Source organism: Ruditapes philippinarum, unplaced genomic scaffold, assembly GCF_026571515.1.
Source record: "Ruditapes philippinarum isolate M1 unplaced genomic scaffold, ASM2657151v2 ctg53_1_1_1_1, whole genome shotgun sequence".
Taxonomy (NCBI): Eukaryota; Metazoa; Mollusca; class Bivalvia; order Venerida; family Veneridae; genus Ruditapes; species Ruditapes philippinarum.
In genome coordinates, this window is record NW_026855612.1 from 329249 (window position 1) to 355359 (window position 26111).

Genomic DNA, 26111 nt, shown 5'->3' on the forward strand with positions numbered 1-26111 from the left:
TTTTTCCTTATTTCTCGATATATTGGGCATACAAGAAGAAAATGATACTCATCTTCAATTATATTATCTTGCAAAATTTACATATTCTTTTGGTTCGTTCTATATTAAGATATCTACCTCTTTCTATTTCTAAATTATGCGAAGATAATCTAAATCTACTTAAGGCAATCCGAAATTTCCTTTCACTTATTGAATTTAAATATGTTTTTTCAAAGTTAAAAGATTGTTTAAACCTACAGTAAGTAAGTAAACGTTGTGAATTGTTTATGTTTGCATACCAAGCTTGATAATAATTATCTAATATCCTTTGTTTAATTTTTAAAAATGTAAAATTTCCATTATCTTGATTTATCCATATATTTGAAAGTCCTAGATTGTTTAACATTGTTTTTATATGAAAGGCCCAATTTGAATTATTGTATGTTATATTATTATTGGCATCATTCTTAAGCATGATATAAATTTGTTTTTGCAAAGAGTTGTCTGATTTCAGTAAATGGATCCAATATCTTATCATATTTATTTTTCTAAAAATAATCATAGGAACTCTCCCTAATTCTCCATAGAGACCAGTAGTATTAGTTGATTTATTAACATATAAAAGTTTTCGACAGAATTTTGTATGAATAAGTTCTATATCTGTGCCTGCATTCATTCCCCAGACTTCTGAACAGTAGTTTAGTACAGTAGCAACTAGCGAATCAAACAATTTACTTTTTTCACTAGTAGAAAAATCGTACTTATCAAAAATTGAAAATAGTTTATGTAAAGATTTAGATGCATGTTCTGCAATACATTTTTGGGTTCTATTCCAGTTTGCATTTTTGAAAAAATATACGCCTAAATATTTAAAAGAAGTAACATTTTCTAGTAGAGTATTATAAAGGTAAAAATCATAATTTGTATGTCTACTGCCTTTTTCAAAAATCATAACCTTAGTCTTTGAAGTATTTATTTTTAGACCCCATGTATTACAATATATTTCAATATCATTTATCATTGATTGTAAGGATTCTGGTGATGTTGCAAATAACACCTGATCATCTGCGTATAAAATTAAAAATAAAATTAAATCTTCATATGTGAATAACCCATCTAGATTAGTATTTATATTGTCAGCAATATCATTTACGAACATCATAAACATCAAAGAAGAACTCGGGTCTCCCTGTTTCACGCCCAAGTGTGAGAGAATTGGCTCAGAGAGTCTATTATTAAACCTAATACGTAATCGAACAGTTCTATACATAGATTTTATTGCGTTTACCATTCTAGAGCTAATGTTTTCACTTAATAACTTTTGCCAGAGAAATGATCTATTTATCTTATCAAAACATTTTTCATAATCAATGAATACACTATATACTTTTTTACCAGAATTTAATAATTTTGAAATAACGGAATGCAAAATGAAAACACAATCGACTGTACTTTTCCCTTTTTGAAATCCGAATTGATTATTAGCAATTTTCTCATATTGCATAGTCCATTTAGTTAACCTATTTAAAAGTACCTGAGAATATTTTTTGGCTATTATATTATTTAAAGTTACACCACGATAGTTTTTTGCGTCAGTTTCGTCTCCGCCTTTAAATATTGGTATAATATATCCATCTCCCCAAGCTTCAGAGTAATCAGAATTTAAGAATAATCTATGAAAACATGACTTAAGACTTTAAGGTTTTAAAATAATATAATATTTATGTATATAATATATAATAATAACAAACATTAAGTAAAAACTCTCTAGTACAACAGCATTGTGACAATTAACGAACAGTTTGTTTGTTACTATGAGGTGTTGATCTAAAAATAAAATTCAATTTATTGTAACGCCTTGCTTTAGCATGAATGAATGTTCTTCTAAAACAGCTATTGCTATTGCTGTTTTGAGGTGGCAATGTATATTTAAAATTTGAAAAAGCAGTATTTCACACATCGAATTATCATAAATTTTTCAATGATGTATTTATGTGAATTATTGCAGAAAAGGAGTTATTTATAAAAACTCATCGAAGATAACTTGTTACAAACGTAAAAATCATCCAAACAGGTACACTGTATGTAGTGTATGTCTTAGAATAAATGATGCAGTCAATAGAACTGTCAACATTATGGTTATTAAATTGTTATATTATTTATGTTTAGGAAATCTCCAGTACATTTACATTTAGCGAGAGATCACGAAAATTGTTTCTTTGTTATTTACTGTTTTACATCAGTTGGCCAGATGCGTTTTACAAGTTCCGTGTGGCAGCTGTAAAAAGTTCTCCTCGACAGTGTTGTTATATTTTTCTAGTGCTTCGGGATTATTGTTTCCAACACCTTTACGTGGTGAAGATATAATACCGTTTAAGCCGGTGCTGTTGCACTTTTACATTATCTCTCACGAATAGACTCGATCAAACCGAGTCTGCAATATTCGTATAATACTATTGTTTCCATTGTTTCTGAGGGCCCGTCCTTTTTCCAGATTTTTTTTATACCAATTTAGTTTTAATCATAGCTGGAGCTTTGCAAAGTCCACGCATGAAATAAGAAGTTTCGATTAAAGTTCTTGAATAGACAAGTTCATGTGATCTTAATATCTTGTCTAAATAAATTAATTAATATAAAAGTTTTGATTAAGGCTCACAATTTTACAGTCTATAGAGAATAGTTCTTGTTTTGGCGTCCAGCTTAAGATATATAATAATGATTTTTTAATATTTTGTAAATAATCGGAAGGTGGTAAACGATAAAAATGTTTAATGTACTTAGTTTCGGGTGCGCTTTATGGAACAAAGATCGAGACTTTGTTGCTCACAAATTAAAACATAGACATGAACTGGACAGTGCTCTAACCTATGACTGAAGTTAACAAGAACCTCAACAATTCCTGGATGTTTTGTTTTAAATTTTGGAACACATATCAGATCCCTGGCTCCTGATTCAATTTGTTACCGTTTTCAATGCGATGATTTTTGAAGAAAAGAAAAGAAAACAACAAAAATAATCAAACAAACAAAAACATCCGTCATTTATTCATTTACAGTAATTTACCATAGCGTTCTCCATTCGGAGCGATATATCTTGTTTATAATCCAGCTAACTGTGTCGCGAGTTGATATATTGTGTTATTTTATACATGGGCAATAACCAAGAACAAAAACAACGTATTTAATAGCTTTGCATGTCTAAATACTTTGACAAATGTGCTACAAGCATGCAAGTATTGGACATCTGCTAAATTATGTATACATCCATTACCATGACTACAGTTCCAGACGCCGCTCTTACTTGAATCCCGTGCGGGCTGTAAGATATTAATTTTGATGCGCAATAGACAATTTACACTAAATATTATTTACAAATCATATACGATTTGCTCGTTAAATCAATGTTTACAGATACTCCAATATCCCACGGGAGCGTTAAAGATTAGAAGATTTCCAAGAATTCAAATTTTACATTTTATGTTCTCTATTGACGATACAGTGCAAAAATATTTTACAGATTACATGTTGACTTTTTTTTCTAAAACATATTTAATCCAGACAAAAAAAACTAATTTAATTCAGACAAGCTACTCTTATAATTTCAGCTTTCTTCATCACTTTAAATTGCAGAAATTTTGTCAGAAAACATTGAAATATACATTGCAATTGGCAAGATTTTGTTCATTCGGAACACCTCGCAATTTTACCAAAAATCATCTCTAAAGCAATTCGAATCGAAAGTAGTTCTACCATGTGTTTTGTGATCTGGGACAAAATGAATTTTAAGTCCCAGTTGTGATGCAAAGAGGCTTAGGGTTACACCAATATTTGCATAATGGGTAACGAATGTATTTATTTGACATCTCTGCATTCGGTTATAGTATGAGGATACAAAATATGTCTACAATTTTAGGGTAGAGAAGTCGGTCTGTGTATTAATACTTTGTGTACTAATGTAACGTGTACCGAGCGGATGTACAACGAATATATAATAAATTTTTCTTTGGGCTACCTGCCGTTTGATTAGAAACAAATGATTATAAAATTATCATATATCATAAACAATCAGCTTAAATTAACACTCCAAAATACACTATTAAATTCTAAAAAGTCTAAATATAGTAAATATCTTTACAATATAACACTATGAAATAATTCAAAAGCTATAGATATCACGCTGCAACCCGATAATTTCCTATAGTCCAGCAACTACCTTCCTATCTATGAAGCGATGCTTCTATTTAGATAGAAAGATAAGCTGCTGGCAGGGATTTACAACAAAGTTCCAACTAATTTATCTATACAAACTTATTTGTTATTAGAATACCTCTGGATTTTTAATACCTATATGTTACCGATTCTGATAGCGAGGCTTTCAGGAAATGTGGTGGTCTATAAGTACCCAGAGTCAAATACAATTTCACAAACTTTCATATAACAACCCTATATCCATGAAGCTAGGCTTCAATTGGATAAACAAGGGTATTTAGTTTTGGCCAATTCTTCTTTTCTACCTATGAAGCTAGGCTTCAGTTAGGTAGACGAAATTATCCTCTATGTATGAAGCGAGGCTTCAGTTACATAGAATAACCCGGTCTCGGTAAATTCCTCTGCAGACTGAATAATGTTGCTTTAATCGCCGTATTTATACCTGCTGAAATGATCGCTCAAGCATGACTTATTTTCATTGGTTGATTAGAATGATCATAATCACTGAAACGTTTATAACATTATATGATATCAAACGTTTATTGAAAATACGTATACCAAACGTATATTGTAAAGTACCGTAAACTAAAATATATTGTCGCAATATAAACAAATAACATAATAGTTATGTAACACTTATATCATTTGAGTAATTTGATAATCTTTAATCAAACCAAGCTTATTATAAAAAATGCCAAAACGTTACACTAAATAGTACACGTAAAGGTCCGAGGGAAAGGTCCGTAGAGTTGCGATTAGAATTTATAATGCCCCTAATCATAAAGAAATGTTACAACATTGACGAACATTGCGAAATTTGCCGTATTTTCATGAACTCATGGTTGACTGCCTCTATACACGAACACATTTGAATTTCTTTTAGAGAAATTCAATGGAACTGTAATTGGAAACAAATTTATTTTTTCTCTGTGTGTGTTGACCTTTTTGTTATTATGCAATAAATGAATCGTTCACAACTGGCAACATATTTACACTTGAAACGAAAGGATGCATGCAAGATCATATCTGAGTAAAATCAAATTTTTTTAAAACATCACATTGTTTGGACAAAAATCAGCATAATTATGGCTGTCAAGCCTGAACCATAGCTTTGTATTGTTTTCATGTCGTTTGTGTAAAAAACTATAGCGTATCAGCGTGTCCTTATTTTGTTAATTTGCTTCCTTTAAGAGTTTACGTTGCTGGTTAACTACGATTATTTCGCAGCTTGCTGGTTAACTATGATTATCTTCATAGTTAACTGGTTAAATATGATTATCTTCTTATTTTACTGGTTAACTATGATTATCTTCTCAGTTTGCTGGTTAACTAAGACTATCTTCACAATTTGCTGATTAACTATTATTATCTTCACAATTTGCTGGTTAACTATGATTATCTTTACAGTTTACTGGTTAACAATGATTATATTCTCTGTTTGCTGGTTAACTATGATTATCTTAACAATTTGCTGGTTTACTATGATTATCTTCACAATTTGCTAGTTAACTATGATTATCTTCACAGTTTACTGATTAACTATGATTATCTTCACAATTTGCTAGTTAACTATGATTATCTTCACAGTAGATGACGTTGCGTCTGACGCACACTCGGTTACTCGATGTTTTCACCAGCATGCGTTTAGTAACAGATCTCTTTCTATCACTTCCGTTCCAGTCATTCAGACAAACGCTCTTTAACGCATTCCTAAATTTTCTTGAGACAAAGTTGTATACAATTGGATTCAAGGCGTGATTAAGATAAAAAATAATTCGAGTGGAGAAGAGAATATTCAGGTACATCTCCAGACCAAGGGAATAAATGACGTGTTTGTCCTCAAATGTAAACCACAAACCCGCGACTCGGAGCGGCAAATGACATAAAAAGAACACAAACACTATTGATCCAATAAGATTCAGCACTTGCCTCTGGGAGCGTTTTCTTTCGCTGTAAAATGCAATTCTCCCAACCTCCGATTGTCCGAAACGCGCACCGTGGTCCTTGTTGGTACGGATTAGTTCCCGGCATATTTCAATGTAAATTCCTAGCAAAATCAAACATGGTACCAGGTAAAATAGTAACGTCAGTCCAGTAATGTATACCTGCTGCCAATATAAACGAATTGGGTTACGGCAAACCTGAAAATACACTGTTAAGTTGACTGGTTTGAATTGGACATATTGCTCTCGCAAAAGTATGACTTTCAAAAGGTAACGGAATAGTGAGCCTCTTGTTATTTTGGGAAAGTAGGTGCGTTACCCCACAACTCTAATATACGATAACATAAAGTATAACAATCTTTCTGATAAATCTTTTAATCCTTATATGTTAATATAATGCAATAAAAGTGAGGATGAAAGAATACGGTTATTGGAAATTGCTTCCACGAGCAGTAAACCCCATATTATCTATTTTTAGAACGTTTTTGATGTATTGGAATGATCTACTTTTATTTTTCAACCTTTTGGTTTTTCTTAAACCACCCTCGTATTTCCTATTCTAGCAATAAATGTTAAAAAAGAAATTTATGACCATAACTCCAGAACTTATTTTTTTCTGAAAATACATTAGGATTAATAAAGAAAATGCAATTTTAATGATTTTTCAATAATTGAAATTGTCGAAAAGGACGAGTTTTTATTCTATAATTTGCTTTTGCAAAACTTTTATCTGCAGAACGTATTTCCCACACGTGATTTTTAGTGGCAGAGCAATCAGAAATTGTGCAAAGACACGCTTTAGAATATGACAAAAAGATATCTAGGATGTTCAGTCTGTCTCGTGGTGAAGGGGCCAAATTACTACGCATGCTGTGATTTGCCATTTGAAGAATATAATTAAAGTATTCATCTTCATTAAAACGAATTGGCATTAGATTATCTTGCTGTTAAAATAAAGACGGCTTTACTTTTTTGTCATCTAATGAACTTTTGTCCAAATTGATTGGACCTAGCGTATAAAACTTACGTCCAAAATATTTTAGGATAATTGTTATTAAAACTGAAATAATTTTAATTATTTATGTTCCGTCGAAGAAAATTGATTAAAGATTTAAGTCATCAATATCTACGACTTGTATTCTTAAAAGTACATTCTACTACTATTGCAAAATAATTGAATTCCATGTACGTAATCAAAGCATTGGAAGCTGCAGACGACAACTTTTTCCCGTAAACTATCTGTTCAAATGATTTGTGCATCATGTCTGAAACAAGTACATATTGTATGAATTATTTGACCAAAAAAGAATAATTGACCCAATTTTCAGTTACAAGTATATCTTAATTCGAATAATTTTTTAACATTTGTCTATTTCAATGTTGAATTCTACATAAGCCGGTACCAGGGAGGTGTGAACGCTAATGATATTCATCGGCAATGTTGGAGATTTTACGAAAATGTAAAATGTAATAACTCTGACACAAACAACCCGGGGCCACAATGTTTATCATTTTCAATGGGGGTGGTAGGGGGGAGGTGGTAGTGCTCTGTTTGATGCGGGAAGGTTTTCAAATTTATGATACATGTAATTCGAAACGCTGAAAAAACCCATAAATATAGATGCAGGCTTTTTTAAAAATTGAAAAAAAAAAGATCTGATTACCATAATAGGCGTTCCATCCATAAGCATTGAGCTTCTATAAATAGCAATATAAAACCACGGAAAACTAGCAATTACCGACACGCTCCAGATTACTACAAGCACTTTCACCACCTGCAAAATAGAGAACGTTTTTAAACAAAATATCGGAGGCGTGGTCAATTGTCAAAGATCTGTCCTAATTTGTGATATAGATTTTGCAAAAGGAATACAATTTCAACTTTTTTAGCCCTTTTAGCTGAAACCGGTTTATCCTTCTAACACAAAAGCACCTGTCTGTTGGAAATAATATACGTTTATTACTTTATTGAATTTAAGAAAATATGTATCATTATTTTGGTTTGTTTTGGACAAAAAATCATTTTATGTAAACTTAGTAATTGGAGTGTTGATTATACGTATATATTTAAGCAACATAAAGTTATGACAATAACCATTCATCCATAAGAAGGTTAATATAATTCTTAGAAATATTCAAGGTAAATGCATGTACCTTATTACTTATTCCATAATCTTTATTTGTTTATAATCTTTTGATTTGTGGATTTGTTCACGATTTTCATATTCAAGCGGAATACTTTTTGTCAATACTTGAATACTTTATACATTTAAAAACCATTTGGAAATTGTTGCGAAATGTTTATAAGCTAATTTTTCATGTCATTCAGTTTTATGGTGAATTCTTATTTCTGTGTGAAATAAACAAGTAATAATAAACAAATATAAATAAACAACTATACATAAAGATTTTCACAATTTATTAGATTTTATCTCATGACTTTTTATTTTGATTTATAAACTGCTGAAAATATTCCATCATTTATTGCAAAGTTTGAACATCAGAAAGTCGTTCAATTTGAACAGAGAAAATTAAAATCATTTGTGCACAATAAACCCGCGTTCTTTGCCCCTGAATTTAGTTGAATTTAGTTGAATAACCTCTGAGTAAGTGTAGAGTTATATCACATTACAATATGATATAACAAATTAAATAAAACATTTTTTTTGTGCTATTTTAGCCCGATATGCGTGAGAAGGGTTGTAATGCTTTTCAATTTCGGATCATTTTTATTTGTTTGGGTCGTCAGACCAAACAAATAATGGTACTCTAATGCTGTTAATTGCAAGTGCCGAAAGTAGTCCACTTTTTCGAAGCGGTTACTTCCCTTTATATGTAAACTAATGCCGAAAAATTCAGGGGAGAGATCACTGCGTAAAGATGGTCAAATGACAGGCGCATTAATTTTCAAGCAAAATAATTCCCGAATGGTCAGAGGCAGCACACCACACTAAATGAAGCCACAGCTTCGAATGGCCAGGGAGGATTTCATGGATATAGTGACTATTGTGGATTTAAATGACTGGTTGTCTTTAAAATGCATTTTCAGCATTAAATTTGTTTTTGTGACATGTAATATGATCATTGGCAAATTCGAAAACATGGTTAGAAATCACATGCTGATAATTATTGATGTCAAGGTCGCCATTGTTTGTAAACAATGCTTTTAAACAGCATGCTCGGTGAAAACAAGTAATTTTACAGGGGGGTACAAACTTTCAGCAATAGCAAAAAATCTACAAGGCCAAGCACCTATTTCTTTGTGATATTTTGCATGCATAGGGAGTTGCTAAAGCAGTGACAGAGTTTCTGTAGACCGTATATTTGCAGGTATTTTTTGCTGGAGGTGCGAAAAATGTTGTTTTGGGTCTCGGACCACTATAGATTTTTGGCTTTTACGGAATGAGTTGGAATTTTTTTTAACTGCCTGACTGTTGCACATGGGATGACTTCATTACAGATTTGCAATGTTATGACATATATGTTCTTAACAAAATGTGTTTTATTTTTCCAGGTTGTGTAGTTTGGGATCAGATTTATCAGACATATTGCTTGTAGGACATTGACGGCAGAAACTTGAAATTTAGTGTGGAGTGCTACCAGAGATTTCTAATATTGTTTTATTCTTAATAGATATACATGCTTATAGTAAGCTCCATGATTATTTACACCCAACAACAGTAAGCGTCGTTACAAACCCTAATATAGAATAATATGTGACTATAATGCGATAAAAGAAGAAACGAGAAGAATTTTTTTTAAATTGTTAAATTTAATTTTCAGAAATTATATTTCTGTTAAAATCAGTTTGCAAAACACTTTAGGTAACAAGAAATAAAGGGACTTTCAAACTTAATCGTTGTCATTGTATTACTCCATATGCTGTCATCATGTTCGGTTAAAATGGAAAGCTATTTATTAGTCGCAGAATTTAAATTAACTCAGGTTTTGTGCCCAGACCAATGAGTTAAAATATTTCCAGGTTTCGATAGTTGCTGTGTAGAAGTTATAAACATTCACGGAATGCTTAGATTACTACAATATAAAGGTCGGGTTGATTACTATCAAGATTTGTGGTTTTGTTTGGAAAAGGCGTTGCCTAAAAGATGCTATATAATTTTAATTTAGATCGTAATTGGCGCTTTTGTTGTCTAGCCCAATCACTTGACGTAATTTATGCCAAAAGTTCTATCAGAACACCTATCTGAATTATTAGAAGTCATTATCCGGAGACTGCCGGAAAGGGCCGAAAAGTTACGATTGCATACATTTATCTCAAAAATACACGTTGTTTGCATACATTCGTGCATCGTCTGGACAGATATATTGAAAGATTTTTATTAATCCATTACCTGATATACGCGCCTTTTAACGCCTTTTTCACCCCCCCCCCCCCACTACTTGTTGTCTCAAATGGTGAAAAAATGCCTTATTTAGGCCCCCAACACTTGTTTTGGTTTGACAAATGTTGCTTAAAAAGTGATAACTTTTTCGGCGACGGCCCCATCCAAAAAGATACATTAGGGGCTGGGGATGTGCCCCCTTCTGTTTGGGGGGTTTGAAGGGGGCGGTAGTCCCCTTCATAGTCAAGAATATTTTGGACTTGTGAGAGGCTAAAAAAGAGCCCAGGTCGATCATAAGGTAACGTGTTACCACGCTGAAAAGCCTTTGACTGTCTCAATCCATTGAGAAGTTGCAGCACTTTGAAATCAATTTTGATGGAAAAAAAATCAACGCAAAATAGTGATTTTTGGCAATTTTGAGATGTCCCCTCGTTGCCATGGTAACAGGAAATCAAGACTGAGCATGTCGTTACAAATGCAATGGACCAGTCAACATTTGTGCCAAGTTTGATTAGTATTGAAGCAGTTTTGATAGTTTTATTGCAATTTGAACTTGTAACGGGAGACTTTTCAATGAAAAGAGCCATTTTTCACAAAATGCTCATGAAGTAATGGGTTAAGACTGTTTCCTCTTTTTAACTGGGACAATCACAACTTATGAAAATTTCGAACTTTTTCTTTTTTTCCTCTTTCTGTTTTTTTATATTCTATATCCTTTTTCAAGTACAAAAAACTTTCTAATCCGGAAACCTTCCATATCCGAATTTTTTTTCTTGTGTGGACGGGGCCGGATTAGACAGGTTTCACTGTACTTCTATTTCAAAACTGTACTCTTTTCGCGAACGGTACATCGATTCAATGACACTGTTTTCATATCTGTACAGTATATCATGCATTTTCAAGGCTACTGCAATATAAGGTTTCTGCAAAATGTATCATTTTAAATTGACTGTCAAAGTATATCACAATATCTTAATGGAAATAAGCTCTACTGAATGATTTATAAGTCGTTATCTTGAAAATCATGTGATGTACGGACACATGGAAAACTTTATACGGCAATATACAATATTCTAACTTTTGATTTAAGATTAAATTTTTACGGAAATTATTAATGTCTATATGTTTTGAAACAAAACGTGAAAGGTCTTTATCATACTAGTATTGAATTGAAATGTACATTTATTACATGTAATGTGATGTTAGCATTTAATTAAAAAATATGATCTTGTCTTTGACTTCAAGCAACAAGCTAACGTTAACCACAGGTTATCGGCGTTGGGTCAACCCCCCAAAAGGACCCCATATACTACACAAATATCCTTCACCCACCACCAACCCCCCCCCCCCCGAAAAAAAAAACAACCCCCCCCCCCACAAATTCACGGTTTAAAAAAATGTCAATACAAAATCAAACAATTCTATCATGAAGGAATTACTGATATATACTTTAAGCTTTTCACATTAGAACTAATTTCAAATAAGCATAATGTTGTACCTATTGAAAAGTTATGTCATTACAGTATAAGGGTAGCTGCCGTTTATACTATCGGCACGCGTAAACGAGCACCAGGAATTAAAATTGCGTTTCAGATGGTATCTTTTTATTGCATTGTTATTTTTTCATGATGAAATAAGTAAAAAAATACTCAATTCTCAGAAGCATACCTGGATCTTTTATGCGCCCGGTGTAAAGCACCGATACACGAGACCTCGGTTTAAAGTCCCATCCGAAAGACTGTTGGTAATGCTACGGAGGAGCGGAGGATCGAACTCAAGACCCCATGGATTATATATATGTATTAACCACCAGACCACAGATCCGCTCCTAAATAACTCGCTAGATTCCTAGATGTCCTTGTATTTATGGACAAGCTTCTGTCATTGTACGAAATATAGAGCTATGTATGTACATCTGGTGCATCTTCTGCTTCACTACATGAGGTACTACGTTTGATTGCCCTACTACTAAAACCTTATGTTGCAAGGTTTTTTTCTGTTTCAGTTAAGATTGTCGTTTTTTCTGTACATAATACATCATTTGAATGTCAATACGGATTTTAAAACTTTAGTGTACATATTTGTGACAAATCTCAAGTATGGTGTATACCATATGAAACAAGCATTGTTAGCCCGCCGAGTTCACACTGCCAGCAAATGCATCATAACGTTTTAGTGTTAAAATAATTAAGTATGGAATTTAGACCACTAGACTGCTAGCACGCTGAATTTGTACCGCTAGCCCGCTACACTGTTAGCTCGCCGAGCTTACACTGCTAGAAAATGTATCATAAGGTTTTAATGTTTATTCAATTAAGTATTAACGTTTAGCCCGCTGGCCCGCCAGCCCGCCCAGTTCACACTGCTAGCCCGCTACACTGTTAACCCGCCCACTTCACACTGCTAGGAAATGTATTATGAGGTTTTAATGTGATTCAATTCAGTATTAAAGTTTATTCCGCTGACCCGCCAGCCCGCCGAGTTCACACTGCTAGCCCGCTACACTGTTAGCCCGCCGACTTCACACCGCTAGGAAATATATCATAGCGTTTTCATGGCCGAATAACTATAGTTTTTAGATAATTATTATTTATCAAAAATAGACCATGCCAAACTATAGGTTTATTATTTCGATTAAAACAATTGTTCATGAAGTTGTTGAATGCTTATCAAATTTATTTCTTTTTTTAATGCTTTTTGTCCTACGCAGAATGCGCATAGGCGAAATTCTACTTCCGTTTCTAAGGAAATATCGTAGTGCAAAAATATATTGGTTCGAAAGTTACCTTTGTATAACACTCTGTGATTCCAAGAAATGGTCGTCGGATAACCCTGTAGCGTTCCACACTGATGGCAAGAATTGTCAGTACAGAAGCATTGGAGACAGTGTGTTCTAAAAACGGAACTAGCTTGCCTGAAATATGATAAAATATCCTTAGACATTTAGTTGCAGAATTCATAAACTTGCAAACAAAGGACACTAAGGGGGGAAGTCTTAAAGTGGCATTTTGTTAAGCGGATATTATTATTGTGTTTGTTGTGTTTTTTGAAACTGAACTAGCTTCTAGCTTGTCTGAAATATGATAGAACATCCTTAGACATCGACATATGTATACAATAAAACAAAGGCCACTAAGGGGAAAGTATTAAAATGGCATTTGTTTAGCGGATATTATCATGACGTTTGATGTACTCTAGAAACGGAACAAGCTTGTCTGCTAAGACAATAAGTGCGTGTATACAGTCAAAAAAAGATCCAAGTCTATGGATATGTTTAATGTGATAGACACCGAGGCCGAACTTAACTTCCATACAATAACTGTTTTATTATATGACTTAAATAAATTCTTCATTCGGGTATTTTTTGAAGTTGTTCGATTTCTTATTGTCAGCAAACAGGCAACGGAAAGCGCAGAAATTATTCTGGTTAAGCATTTGTATTTCTTAAACGAATGTGGAATTCATAGAAAATACTTTTTTAAATAACAATCGTTGTATATTGATCTGATACGAACATTTCAAATTCAATATTTCATGCTTTTCATATCACGGTTTCTAAACTTTTAACTTATTTTTTCACGTATCATGGTGATACATGTAGTTATATTTCGGGCCGGAACAGACTCCAAACACAGAAAGAAGTTTGAGAGAAACAAGAAAAACTATGTTTCATATTGACCGCGGTGGCCTAGTGGTTAAGGTGTCTGCATCTCAATCAAGGGATCGTGGTTTGAGCCCTAATCGGACCATGATCATGTTTCTTCATATGACACCAGTACTGGTCGGTTCAAGGAAGCGAACTCGAAAGTGCTTAATATAATCTGAAAGAACTTGTTTCGCAATCGAGCTTAAATTATAATATGTTTAAACTAACTAAACCCCTTGAATGTTTGTAATTAAACAGTGTCATTCAACCGTTCACCAATGATACGTAACCAATAATGTATAATTTGTAGACTGCATATGGAGTTATTATCGCTTCAAGAAAGTACTTCCTTTTTAAAACATATTCTATGTTAAGAATTGATGCTGACAATGGAAATCTTATAATGGTAAAAATTGGGCTTACACTATTAAACAAATATTAGATGAATCTGGATTAATATTTGTATGGGAAAACCAATATAGCATACAGGTAGATTTTAAAGCAATTAAATTCAGAATTCTTAGTTTGTATTACGAACAATGGTATACCTTGATAAATAATTCACCTCGTCTTGACACATACAGTTTATTTAAACATACTTTTGATTTAGAAAAATACTTAAGTGTAATTAAAGAACCAAAGTATAGAATAGCCTTATCCAGATTCAGAACATCGTCTCATAATTTAGCTATAGAATATGGAAGATATCGTAATATTCCTAGAAATGAACACTTTTGTGAAAATTGTCAATTTAATCAAATAGAGAATGAATATCATTTTTTACTTATATGCCCGAAGTTCTCCGATTTGAGAAAAAGTATCTTAAACGGTATTACAACACATGGCCGACTAAGCAAAAATTTATCAATTTAATGTCTGAATCATCGTTAACTGTAATATTTATGGTTTTAAGCAAATTTATATATCATGCTAACACTTTAATAAATTAATCCTATCAAATGTGATCTGTATTTTATTCATATGATTGTATGGCTCTTCTTAAAAAATCCATGTACTTGTGTTGTCTGTGTTTATATATTTTGTACTTGCTATAAACATGTATTTGTTTAATGCAATAAAATTTTGAAGTGAAGTGAAGTATATAAAAAAAATCATGTTTAGATAATGTTAAAATAACTACCGAAACCTTTGAGTCATATTTTGATTCTGCTCTTATGCAGTAAAACCTGTATTTTACAAAAAATGCGATGAGGAAATTTCAATACAAAAAGTCGTGTAATTCAAGTTTGGCTATTGGACCGGGAATACTGGTAATCGACAATTTCATTATAAACCCCATAACCATTATAAAAAAAGCAACATTTAAATGAGTTCTTAGGAAAAAGTACAAGTTCAACCACCGAGATCAAGATATTTTTTGTTTTTCGTTCTTTTTTATGCAAAGGGGTATGATTTGAAATGTCGCATTTGTTTGATCTTTCTAATGGTAGCCTATATGTAATAGTCTCATAAACTTATGTGCATTTACCGTAAAATGTTATAATTTGTTATTGATATGGTATTTGGTTTTCATACATGTATTGTGCTCCATCTTCATAAACATAACTTGCGCATAAAATATTCAATATACAATGTATGCATATTGTGTATAAACATACTTCTTTGTTAATATATAGAACATAACAGACTTGAGCTCTTCGTTTCTCGCCTTAATAAATACAATACATATAAATACAAAAGCCAAATCAATTGGTTTAAACATATTTATTTAAGCTCAATTGCGAAACAAGTTCTTGCAACTTATATTAATCACTTTCGAGTCCACTTCCTGGTACTAACCAGTACTGGTGTCATATGAAGAAACATGGTCGTGACCCGAGTAGGGCCCGAACCCATGATCTCTGGGTTGAGAGGCAGTCAATTTTTTTCGTTTGGGAAATGTCGCTAAAAAAGTGAGCATTTTTTCGGCGCGGCCCCCCATCGCCAAGAAACTTTTGGACTTGTGAGAGACTATAAATGAGAGGCTATAAATGACCCCAGGTCGATCATAAGGTAAAGTGTAACCAAAGCTGAAAAGCCTTTGACTCTATCTCAATCCATTAAGAAGTTGCAGCACTTTGAAATCAACTTTGATGGAAAATATCAAGGCAAAATAGGGATTTTTGGCAATTTTGAGATGTCCCCTCGTTGCCATGGTAACAGGAAATTTAACACTGAGCATGTCGGCAAAGGCAATGGTTCAGTCAACATTTGTGCCAAGTTTGATTAGTATTGAAGCATTTTTCATAGTTTCATAGCATGAACTTGTAACAGGAGGCTTTTCAATGAAAACGGGCATTTTTCACAATATGCTCATAAGGGAAAGGGTTAAGACAAACAATCACAAAATGAAATTCATCTTCGATAACAGACGAACTGCATATTTCACATTTTCTAATATGTTTTCCAATCCTGTTTATATATATGCATATAACAGGCCTTCCTAAAAAGTGAAAGAAAAAAAGGAATTTTATGCAATGATCCGAAATAGTTCTAGTGCATTTTTCGGTTCTTTAAATTCATTGTCATGAATGCTTTTTTTTTCACACTGTAAAAATCTTTTTTGTTGAAGATTATGTTCGTTTAGGCCTGCACTGGGGAATTAAAATCTTCTTTGAACGAAATGAATCAGTTTTTATCTTGATTTGTAAATGACAAATATTCAAGTTGCATCGCATCAGAACATGTTTTTTTAATTGGTTAAAAGTACTTTTGGAAAGCAACTTTTGAATTTTGCAAGATATTTAATTAATGTTAATAATGCTTTTAATTTCTCAATTGAAGAACCATTTCCCAAGTGGGAAAAAAGTGCAAGTCAAGTCGTGCAAAAAGCTTCTTTTTCCCCGTCTGGCTGACCCCTCTCAGTGTTTTTGTAAAGAAGTACTTTTATGACACGTGTAAGTAATGAGTGACTTTTACGTTCATGAAATGCCAGAGATGATGTGTTTTTTTAAATGAGCTTTTGAATGAATGAATGAATGAACGAACGAACGAACGAACGAACGAACGAACGAACGAACGAATGAATGAATCAATGAATCAATCAATCAATCACTCACTCAATCAATCAATCAATCAATCAACGAAAGAACGAACAAACAAATAATAAATAAAAAATGAATAAATAAATGAGTGAGTGAGTTAGTGAGTGAGTGAGTTAGATAATAAATAAATAAATAAATAAATAAATAAATAAATAAATAAATAAATAAATAAATAAATAAATAAATAAATAAATAAATAAATAAATGAATGAATGAATGAATGAATGAATGAATGAATGAATTTCTAATTATGTATTTCTGAGGCATAAAGCGCCTTTAAAAAATATCTATAGTTGGATTTTAGGGAGCAATATATGCTTTTTCAAGTATGCACAATATGTAAATTATTTTCGTTGTTCACTTAGCAATATTTTACTTTTTAAAATATTTTCAAAATTTTCAAGGAAATTAGAATGAATCTGAAGGCATGCTGCTTTAAGAAGTAAGCTAGTTGTAAGCACGCATTTAGCCTTTTACCAATTCTGACAAACATTAGTCCCGAGTCCAAGATAATGTTGTTTCAACCTTTGGCCCGATTCTTTTATATATACATTTGATGATAATGTATGTAAAATTGTGAAATTTTATTTTGTATGTATATTGATACAAAAAATTATAAATAAACTTAAAAAATAGAACTTTATTATATATTTATTGCTTAAACTAAATTTTCATTTTAAAGCCTAGTTTTAAGATATTCATTCTAGTAAAACAAATGGTGAGTAATCTCGAGGGTGTTCAGAGCATATAGGAATCTCCGTGCCATAAACAAACAATAATCTCGTGCATATTCATACGATTCCACTTCAATAAACAAAGTCATAAAAACGCAAAAATAAAGTTCATAATAAGCTGAAATATTGCGACTTTCACATTAAATTAAAGGTTTACGTCATACTTACACATAACTTCCCCAAAAAGCCATTCTTCCATCGTGAATATTTCCACCAAAGCTGTCGGCATACACATTATGAGTACCAGGAGATCGGCAACACATAAATTAACCAAGTACATATTCATTGTCGTCTTCATAGCTCGCACGAGACTTAACACCGTCACAACTATGACGTTACCGCTTACGCCGAGGACAAAAATAATGACGTAACATACCGTCGCCGTAACAACTAAATAAAAGGGTGCTTCTGGTTGATCAATCGATGTAACGTTAAACTCATCAAAATCACATTGTGTCCAATTTTTATGAACAACACTTCCGTCATCTGTACTTCCATTGAACGACATTTTATCAACCATTGTAATTCTCAAATTTTACTAAATAAATATTAAGTAAAACATTAAAAGACTTCCCATGAACTGCTATAGCATCAGAATTGCTGTCATGAAGTAGTCATTTACGTTAAGTAACAGAGCGTGTATTTGTGTGCATTAAACGTCTGCCCGTATTATACAAAACTCGATAACGAAACTTGATTTACTTTCTGCAGCGGATTCTTTATTTACAGAGGTTATTTGGCCGCGTCACCTTATCCGGTATTTTCCGCACGCACAGTGCTATAACATCCTGATTAAGCGGGTGTGCTTATTTGTATTTCAATGTTAAATGCAGACAGTATGGTGAATACTGCAGGCTAGAATACCATCTCAAGACAATTGAAAGAAAGTGGTTACATAGACTTTCGTCCCCTCAGCAATTTATATCTTTGAAGTAAATCAAAGTCATAACTCTTGGTGATGTAGGCCTAAGTTCCATTCGTGCTCAAATTTTGGATATGAAAATTAATAATTGTATGTGAAGGTTAAACTAAGAGATGAATATTTGTGATAATAATACTTACCGTGATATCGTCACTTTAGAGCAGTAACGGGTTAAGTCCTTCTTAATCTAATAGGAGTTAACCAGTTATTGCACTAAGGTGACGATATATACTTTCTTATTACCAAAATCCGAGACATAAATCAACGTATATCACTTCCTGAAAACGCAATTCTGTAAAAGTCGGCATTTTCTTTCTGCTTGTTTCTCGTTTATTTTTGTTGTGACAAAGAATTATAAAATTTGTGTGAGCGCCAAATGTATTTAAAAATGTCTTTTTTAATTGATTTAGTGAGTTAGTATATACTTTTCGTAAATCGATCCTAATAGATCTTTAAATTTGTGTCTAAAATCTAGGAATTTGTAAAATGAAGTTTTGTAGCTATTGGTTTTAATGACCTTAAAATTTACTTTTCTAAAATGCCAGCCTTTTAATACTGACGTTCGAGGAAATTGAATCAAATGTCTTTATCATGATTGTAGGTTTTTTTCTGAACCTTTCCTAAGTTTGTCTTCAGGTAATGTAGTAAAAAATAATTAAGTTTTTTTTTTGTATGTTGTACAAATATGTATATTTATTATGTAGATTGACCCTTAGATTTCTGGCGGCACCCGGATTTACCCATGCGACCAGTGTAGACCAAGATCAGTCGGCGCACCAGACACTATTATAAAAATAGTTAAAATGTTTGCAAATGGTCTTCCAAACACAAAATTATGGTAGCTGATTTGGTACCCCATGCACAATAGCGACAACACAACCTATACCTTTATCGCCTTTTCGTCTTGTCGCTAGCGAAATGCGCCAAATGGCGCGTTGTCGTGCGGCACGTTGTCGCCCTGTCGCTTGGCTTATAAGCCAATCATTCGAAGTTGAGCCGAGCGACAATATGACATGGCGACAATACGTCGCACGACAACGCGCCGTTTGGCGTGCATCGTTAGCGACAGGACAACAAAACGAAAGTCCGACAAGGCACCGTTTGGCGCGTTGTCGTGCTGTCGATAACGACAACACGACGCACAAAAGCGTTCCAAATCAGCCACCATACCATACATATGAATTGTTCTGTTCACTTTTCCTTTTTTATTATTGACATTACGTTTAAATCAAAGCTTAAGATGTATTTGATGGTTGGTTACTTCAAATCACTTGTCCCAAACCGTAGCGAGTTCGAATCCCATCAGGGACTTTGGATTGTTCAATCCAGTTAGTTGTCGGAAGTTCGGTGGTCCTACTGAGGTGCACGCTTGTGTCTGATCAGATATACTAGTATTTGGATCTATATAATTAAAAGAACATGTTTTACCATGTCTTCATGATTTTTTTTTAATTATAAAACGCATTCCTGTACTTAAGTCTTATAAGGTCTTCTCCATTGTTTTCCACTCATAACAAATCTAACTTCTTTCAGTCTTAATGTTGTTTTTTTGTTTGTTGTTTTTGCTCTTTTTTTGCAGACAAATAAAATGGTGATGTTTTACTTTCAACTATTGTGATTCTGTCATGCAAGTAAACGTTTGTATTGTGAATACCATAAATATAAATCATGTCTTGTTCATATATCAAATGAATAGGGTCCTAATATTTTATTTTAAAAACGTATGCAAATTTTATGAAAAGAACCCCCCGCCAAAAAAACAACAACAAAAAAAACAACAACAACAAAAATAAAAAACAACAACAAAAAACACACACACAAACAAACAAAGCGTTAAGAAATTTAACATCTAAGCTTTTTTTTCTGAAGAACTCTCTAAAAAATCTCTCTAGTATGACTACTTTTATGACAACACAAAATTGGTCTTAAACCAACAGAGAAAAGAAAATGTTTTTCTTATGCGATTATATAATTATTTTTTTATGTGTATAATCTATATACCAGACCTGCAAATGGATGAAAAAATGATTTGTTGCCAGCGTCTTGCCAGCGTTTTGTCAGTTTTTCCTGTCGAGATTATAACCAAAATTCACTCCTAAACAGAAAATATCCAGACAAAAGTCTTTAGATAGAAATCTTAACACAATGAAAACAGCTTCTGAGACAGTATATGTGGAAATAATTTCTTAATATTACTGCGCATGCGCAAAGTAGCATTTTCTTGAGACTTTTAATTCTAAATAGTAGACAATAGTGTATATCTAAAGACATTTACGCTTTGTAATTTGAAATTTGCGCAGGAGAGATAATAAAGTGTAACGGAATCTTGATATTTCACCTAAAATAATTACTTTAGTTACTAGTATTAGCCTCGAGCGATTTCCTTGTTGTTTTTTTTTTTTTTTTTTTTTTTTTTTTGATGCAAGAAAATCTAATACAAAATCATATGAATCGTTTTGCACCTTCTTTACAAAAGATCCATTCCCCTTTTCGCAAATTTGTTATCCATTTGTTTAACATACTTTGAAGAAAGAAGAAAGTAATGGTTTAGTAAGGTTTATAAATCTATCATTAGTCAATGCTTATTGATGTGTAAAAGAGAGCAGAGATTATCAGACTAATTTAACAATTATTACTTTATAGTTATGTTTTTTTTTATCAAATTAGTTGTAGATGCAGCTATATTTTACAGTTCAGCCACTTTTTTTATTTTATCGTATCCTACTTGATTTGAAATTATTTTTAATGTTTTAAATTTATCTTTGAAATGAAGAACCAGAGATGTAGATCTCTGGAACGACGTCATTTTTAAGGCACACGTCAAGCAAAGACGTCACTTTAGAGTTTTTTACACGACCGTTAGTTCTTTGATAGTTGTCCAATTAAAGTGTGCCTTCAAATTCACGCAAATTTTCATGAACATTTTGAAAATGTAAATTTTAAAAGTAAAATATCGAGAAGGTTTGCGGTATCTACTGCTTGACTAACGCAGTGAAGGCTATTTATGCATATTTTGATCTCTTATTGGTAATTTACGTGGCTTGCAAGTGCGTGCCGTTTGCAATATGTAAACCATTTTCTTTGGTAACTTCACAATATTTTCATGAAAGATAGCATGAATCTGGAGGCATGCTGCTTTGATATAAATTGTATATGTTGTCACTGCTAACTTATTTCTCTGCTACAAATGGTAAGCTAATAGCTGGAACGCACTCAAAAAATAAATACATGTAAATAAATAAATAAATAAATAAATAAATAAATAAAATCGGGACTGTTTTTATTATTAGTATGTTTTTTACCTATTTGGTGCTGTTATTTGTTTAAATGGATTGTACTTTACTTTTGTCATAGAGTACACTTGGTTTTCTTATAAATCCGATGGTGATAAAGAATTTCTCCGAGTTTTTATTTTTTATTATCATTATTATTTTCATAATGTTCTTACATGTTTTACATATTAAGTACATGTGAGTGAGTACATAAATGTTGAATGTAAATGCCTATAAAGAGTTTTCAGTTAGCTTTACATACATTTTGTCACTATTTAGCAATCAAAGCGCTTTGTTATGCGTCAAATTGTACTTTTATTACTTTGAACAACATTTGAGCCGCGTCACGACAAAACCAACATAATGGGTTTGCGACCAGCATGGATCCAGACCAGCCTGCGCATCCGCACAGTCTGATCAGGATCCATGCTGTTCGCTATCAGTTTCGTAACTTGTTATAGGGTCTGTAAGCGAACAGCATGGATCCTGATCAGACTGCGCGGATGCGCAGGCTGGTCTGGATCCATGCTGGTCGCAAACCCATTATGGTGGTTTTGTCGTGACGCGGCTCATATTATTTTGTTTAAGCTCAATTGTGAGGAAATATTGTAACTTTTATCAATCTCTCTCGGACTCGCTTTCTAGAATTAACCTGTACCAGATAGCAATTGAGTAAGACTCGAACCCATAATCCCACGCAAAAACCGCTCCCCTTTTTGTACGTTTATCGTGTTGCATAACATGTCAGTTTGACGTGAGTACAGTGGTACTCAAAGTACATTAAGGTTAGTCTGATTTTCATTTTTTCTTTCTTTCGGTGTAGAATAAGACGTTTATGTAACTTGAGAAAACAGTAATTAGTAGGTGTTTACGTATATGTATCGCCTAATATAAATAATTATGCATGGAAGAAAAGGTGCAAAGGTTATTTTTTGCCATAATAACTTGCGTGTTTAGGTATTGTTATTATATAATCGTTATTTTTGATTAAAGTAAAAAAGGTAAACGCATCGCACATACTACTTTATTGGTGTTCGTTAAAAACTAAAAATCCATTATTCCAAAACCTTTATTGACGATTTCCATTATGCAACAAAGAAATCTACCGATTAAACAGCACTTTTTAAACATTTCTGAAATCTGAATATGACAGCAACAACAAAACAAACAACACCTTTCTTCTGACCTTTGTTCGTAACTAGGATACACCATCTTTTGTCTATGTTTAAAAAACCAAGGATAATGGTTCGAATTTTTTGGCTTACGCCCATCTTCAGATAAAATTTTATTTTCGTGTATAACGACTAAAAGAAATCAATTAAAATTTGGGGGAAACCTGCCCCGAAATTAGACCTAAGTATATTTCAACTGAAATGACCATTAATATTAAAAATTGTTTGTGAGGGCACAAAATATGAAGTTATTTATTCTAAAGATTATTCCGGAAAGGAAGGTCGCTTGTTTGTACAGAAAGAAAATGGCGCGGAGTATTATTAAAACGTTTCTTCCCATAATGCGCAGCGGATATTTTCCGTTGATGCTGAAATATCTAATATATCTTCATAATTATGTAAAAAATAACCTTTTTTTCTTTTATTTATGCCTAACTTTTTGTCTTGGCAAAATCATAAACATTGGATATTTAAGAAATGGTTATGAAACAACCGGTAAATTAAAGTTCATATTCTTACGCAAGATCTTTCAATGGGTATGACCTCATTTTTCTTGCAGCTTAATTACGCAGGTTTCCTCTTTGAATACTAATTATGTTATTTATAGGCAATAAAGGAAATGTTAAACTGTGTACAAAGAATGCCTTTTATGTTCAAATTAATGCATTAAATGGTTTGTACTCATAATTACAATGTACTTCGTTGGTCTATTATCATAAGCATCAGATTCCATGTTGAAAATATTAGTTAATACGCGGAAAAGCGTTATCATATAATATAAAATAACTAGATGTATATAAACATAATGAAATATAAAAGACATAATCATGGTTCAGAGGAGAGGAAGTTAGATTAATGTATGATAGGGGACTTCCGGTAATTTCTTTCGTCCACATATTGCATTGAATAACATTAATGTAAAACCTTGAAAGGTTTGACATAATATATAAAATCAAAAGTTTATCGTCATCTTTTTCAGCATAGCTCGTTGACGCACACTTTTCAGCATGACACAGTCATGCAGTCTTCATAAGAACGGCACGCTGACCTGTTCGGGACGTTCATGTAATTTTCCCAGTACGACACATTTTTTTGATCGACGTCTGATAAGCTCCGTGCGTTCTTGCAGTCTTACCAACAAGGCTTGTACATTTAGTCTGCCAAGCACGACAGGTTCATTCATTCTGACCGGCACGACACGTAAATTCTGTCTGATCAGCACGACATAATCATACATTCAGACCAGCACGACACGCTCATTCATTCAGACCAGCACGACGTGTTCATTTAGTCTGACCAACACTACACTTTCATTCAGTCTAACCAGAACGACATAGTCTTTCAGTCTGACAAGCACGATGTGTTTATTCAGTCTGACCAGCGCGACATAGTCTTTCAGTCTGACAAGCACGATGTGTTTATTCAGTCTGACCAGCGCGACACGTTTATTCAGTCTGACCAGCACGACACGTATATTCAGTCTGACCAGCCCGACACGTTTATTCAGTCTGACCAGCACGACACGTTCATACAGTCTGACCAGCACGACATGTTCATTCAGTCTGACCAGCACGACACCTTCATTCAGTCTGCCCAGAACGACATTGTATTTCAGTCTGACAAGCACAAAACGTTCATACAGTCTAACCTGCATGACATGGTCTTTCAGCCTGACCAGCACGATGTGTTCATACAGTCTGCCCAGCACGACATGGTCTTAAAGTCTGATGTGTTCATACCGTCTGACAAGCACGACACATTCATTTAATCTGACCAACACGACACGCTCATTTAATATGACTAACACAACACGTTCATTTAATCTGACCGACACGACACGTTCATTTAATCTGACCGACACGACACGTTCATTTAATCTGACCTCTATGCCTCGTAAAAAAATATTTTTTACTTCTTCAGAAAGGGTGAAACATGAAATTTATAATGTTTAAATATAGTTTAAAATAAAGTTAAATGTTTTTACCTGGAGAATGCAGCGATAGATGGGATATAATTTTACATAAAAGTCGCAAAATGTAACTAAGCAGTATTTTGACTTTCATACAAAATACTAACTCACTATAGCTGTACTTATAGCAAAAAAAACAACAAAAAAAACAACAACAACAACTGAACAAGATGGTTGAGGTAATTGGCCGATGAGTAATTTTTTGATGTTATAAAAGTACACCGAAATTAAAAAGTTTCTGAGAAATAAAAATAAAACGCGTTTCTTAGGCATAATGGACCTTTAAGATGACATCAGACAAAACTTACGACACAATAACAAAAAATAGGAAATATACAAATTTACATTTTAATACTTGATAGTATAATTTTATAAAATTATGTCATGACTTTATACATGTATATACAAATATACAAACAAACGTTTTGATTTGGAGCATCATTGATACATTAAATTCATTTTATTTATGTATAAATGTACTTAACGCTTGTTTAAATGTGCGGTATGAAATATGACTTGTGTAAAACACTTAAATCACTTAAATTACCATAACATGATTACAAATATATAATATTTATATAGTACATGTATATTCAATATTGTTTGAACTTACATTCAGCGAATTTATGAGGAACGTTACGTTTTGCACAATCCGATTTTTTTTCATAAAGCCACTTAACTTTTGTTCTAAAAGTCACGAAATGTTTAGACTTTTGTACAGTATTACATGCATAAAATGCACTTAACAAATCGCATTTATTCTTACATTTACCCATTTTAAACACGGATCAACTTCGAAAATGATCGGAAAAAATCGTTCTTCCGGTGAACAACTCTTAACACCGGACCAAAAATTTGCTACGCAGTGGTCCCCCTTTT

At 32.8% G+C, this 26111-nt stretch overlaps 1 protein-coding gene across 2 annotated transcripts; it reads right to left on the reverse strand.

The window, feature by feature from the left end:
- Window positions 1–1960: 1960 nt before the first annotated feature.
- On the reverse strand, window positions 1961–19026 carry LOC132743891 (growth hormone secretagogue receptor type 1-like). 2 transcript variants are annotated; one of them, XM_060732480.1, is made up of 4 exons: window positions 18066–19006; window positions 13260–13387; window positions 7795–7905; window positions 1961–6328 (listed from the first exon to the last, which is right to left on the reverse strand). In XM_060732480.1, exons 1-4 carry the CDS (start codon window positions 18415–18417, stop codon window positions 5753–5755), a joined length of 1167 nt encoding a protein of 388 aa, XP_060588463.1. In that variant the 5' UTR covers window positions 18418–19006; the 3' UTR covers window positions 1961–5752. The 2 variants fall into 2 exon arrangements, with proteins under 2 accessions (XP_060588463.1, XP_060588464.1); XM_060732481.1 differs by lacking the exon at window positions 1961–6328 and adding an exon at window positions 6355–7395 and having other exon boundaries at window positions 18066–19026.
- Window positions 19027–26111: the final 7085 nt, after the last annotated feature.

What these genes read in the sequence shown, in the direction of transcription:
- LOC132743891 (XM_060732480.1), bottom strand. Translation starts at nt 18,417, where the DNA reads ATGGTTGATAAAATGTCGTTCAATGGAAGTACAGATGACGGAAGTGTT. An exon ending in TCACAGAGTGTTATACAAAG is followed by an intron (nt 7,906 to 13,259) that starts GTAACTTTCGAA and finishes TCTATTTTGCAG; the next exon opens with GTGGTGAAAGTGCTTGTAGT. An exon ending in TGGATGGAACGCCTATTATG is followed by an intron (nt 6,329 to 7,794) that starts GTAATCAGATCT and finishes GTGTATTTTCAG; the next exon opens with GTTTGCCGTAACCCAATTCG.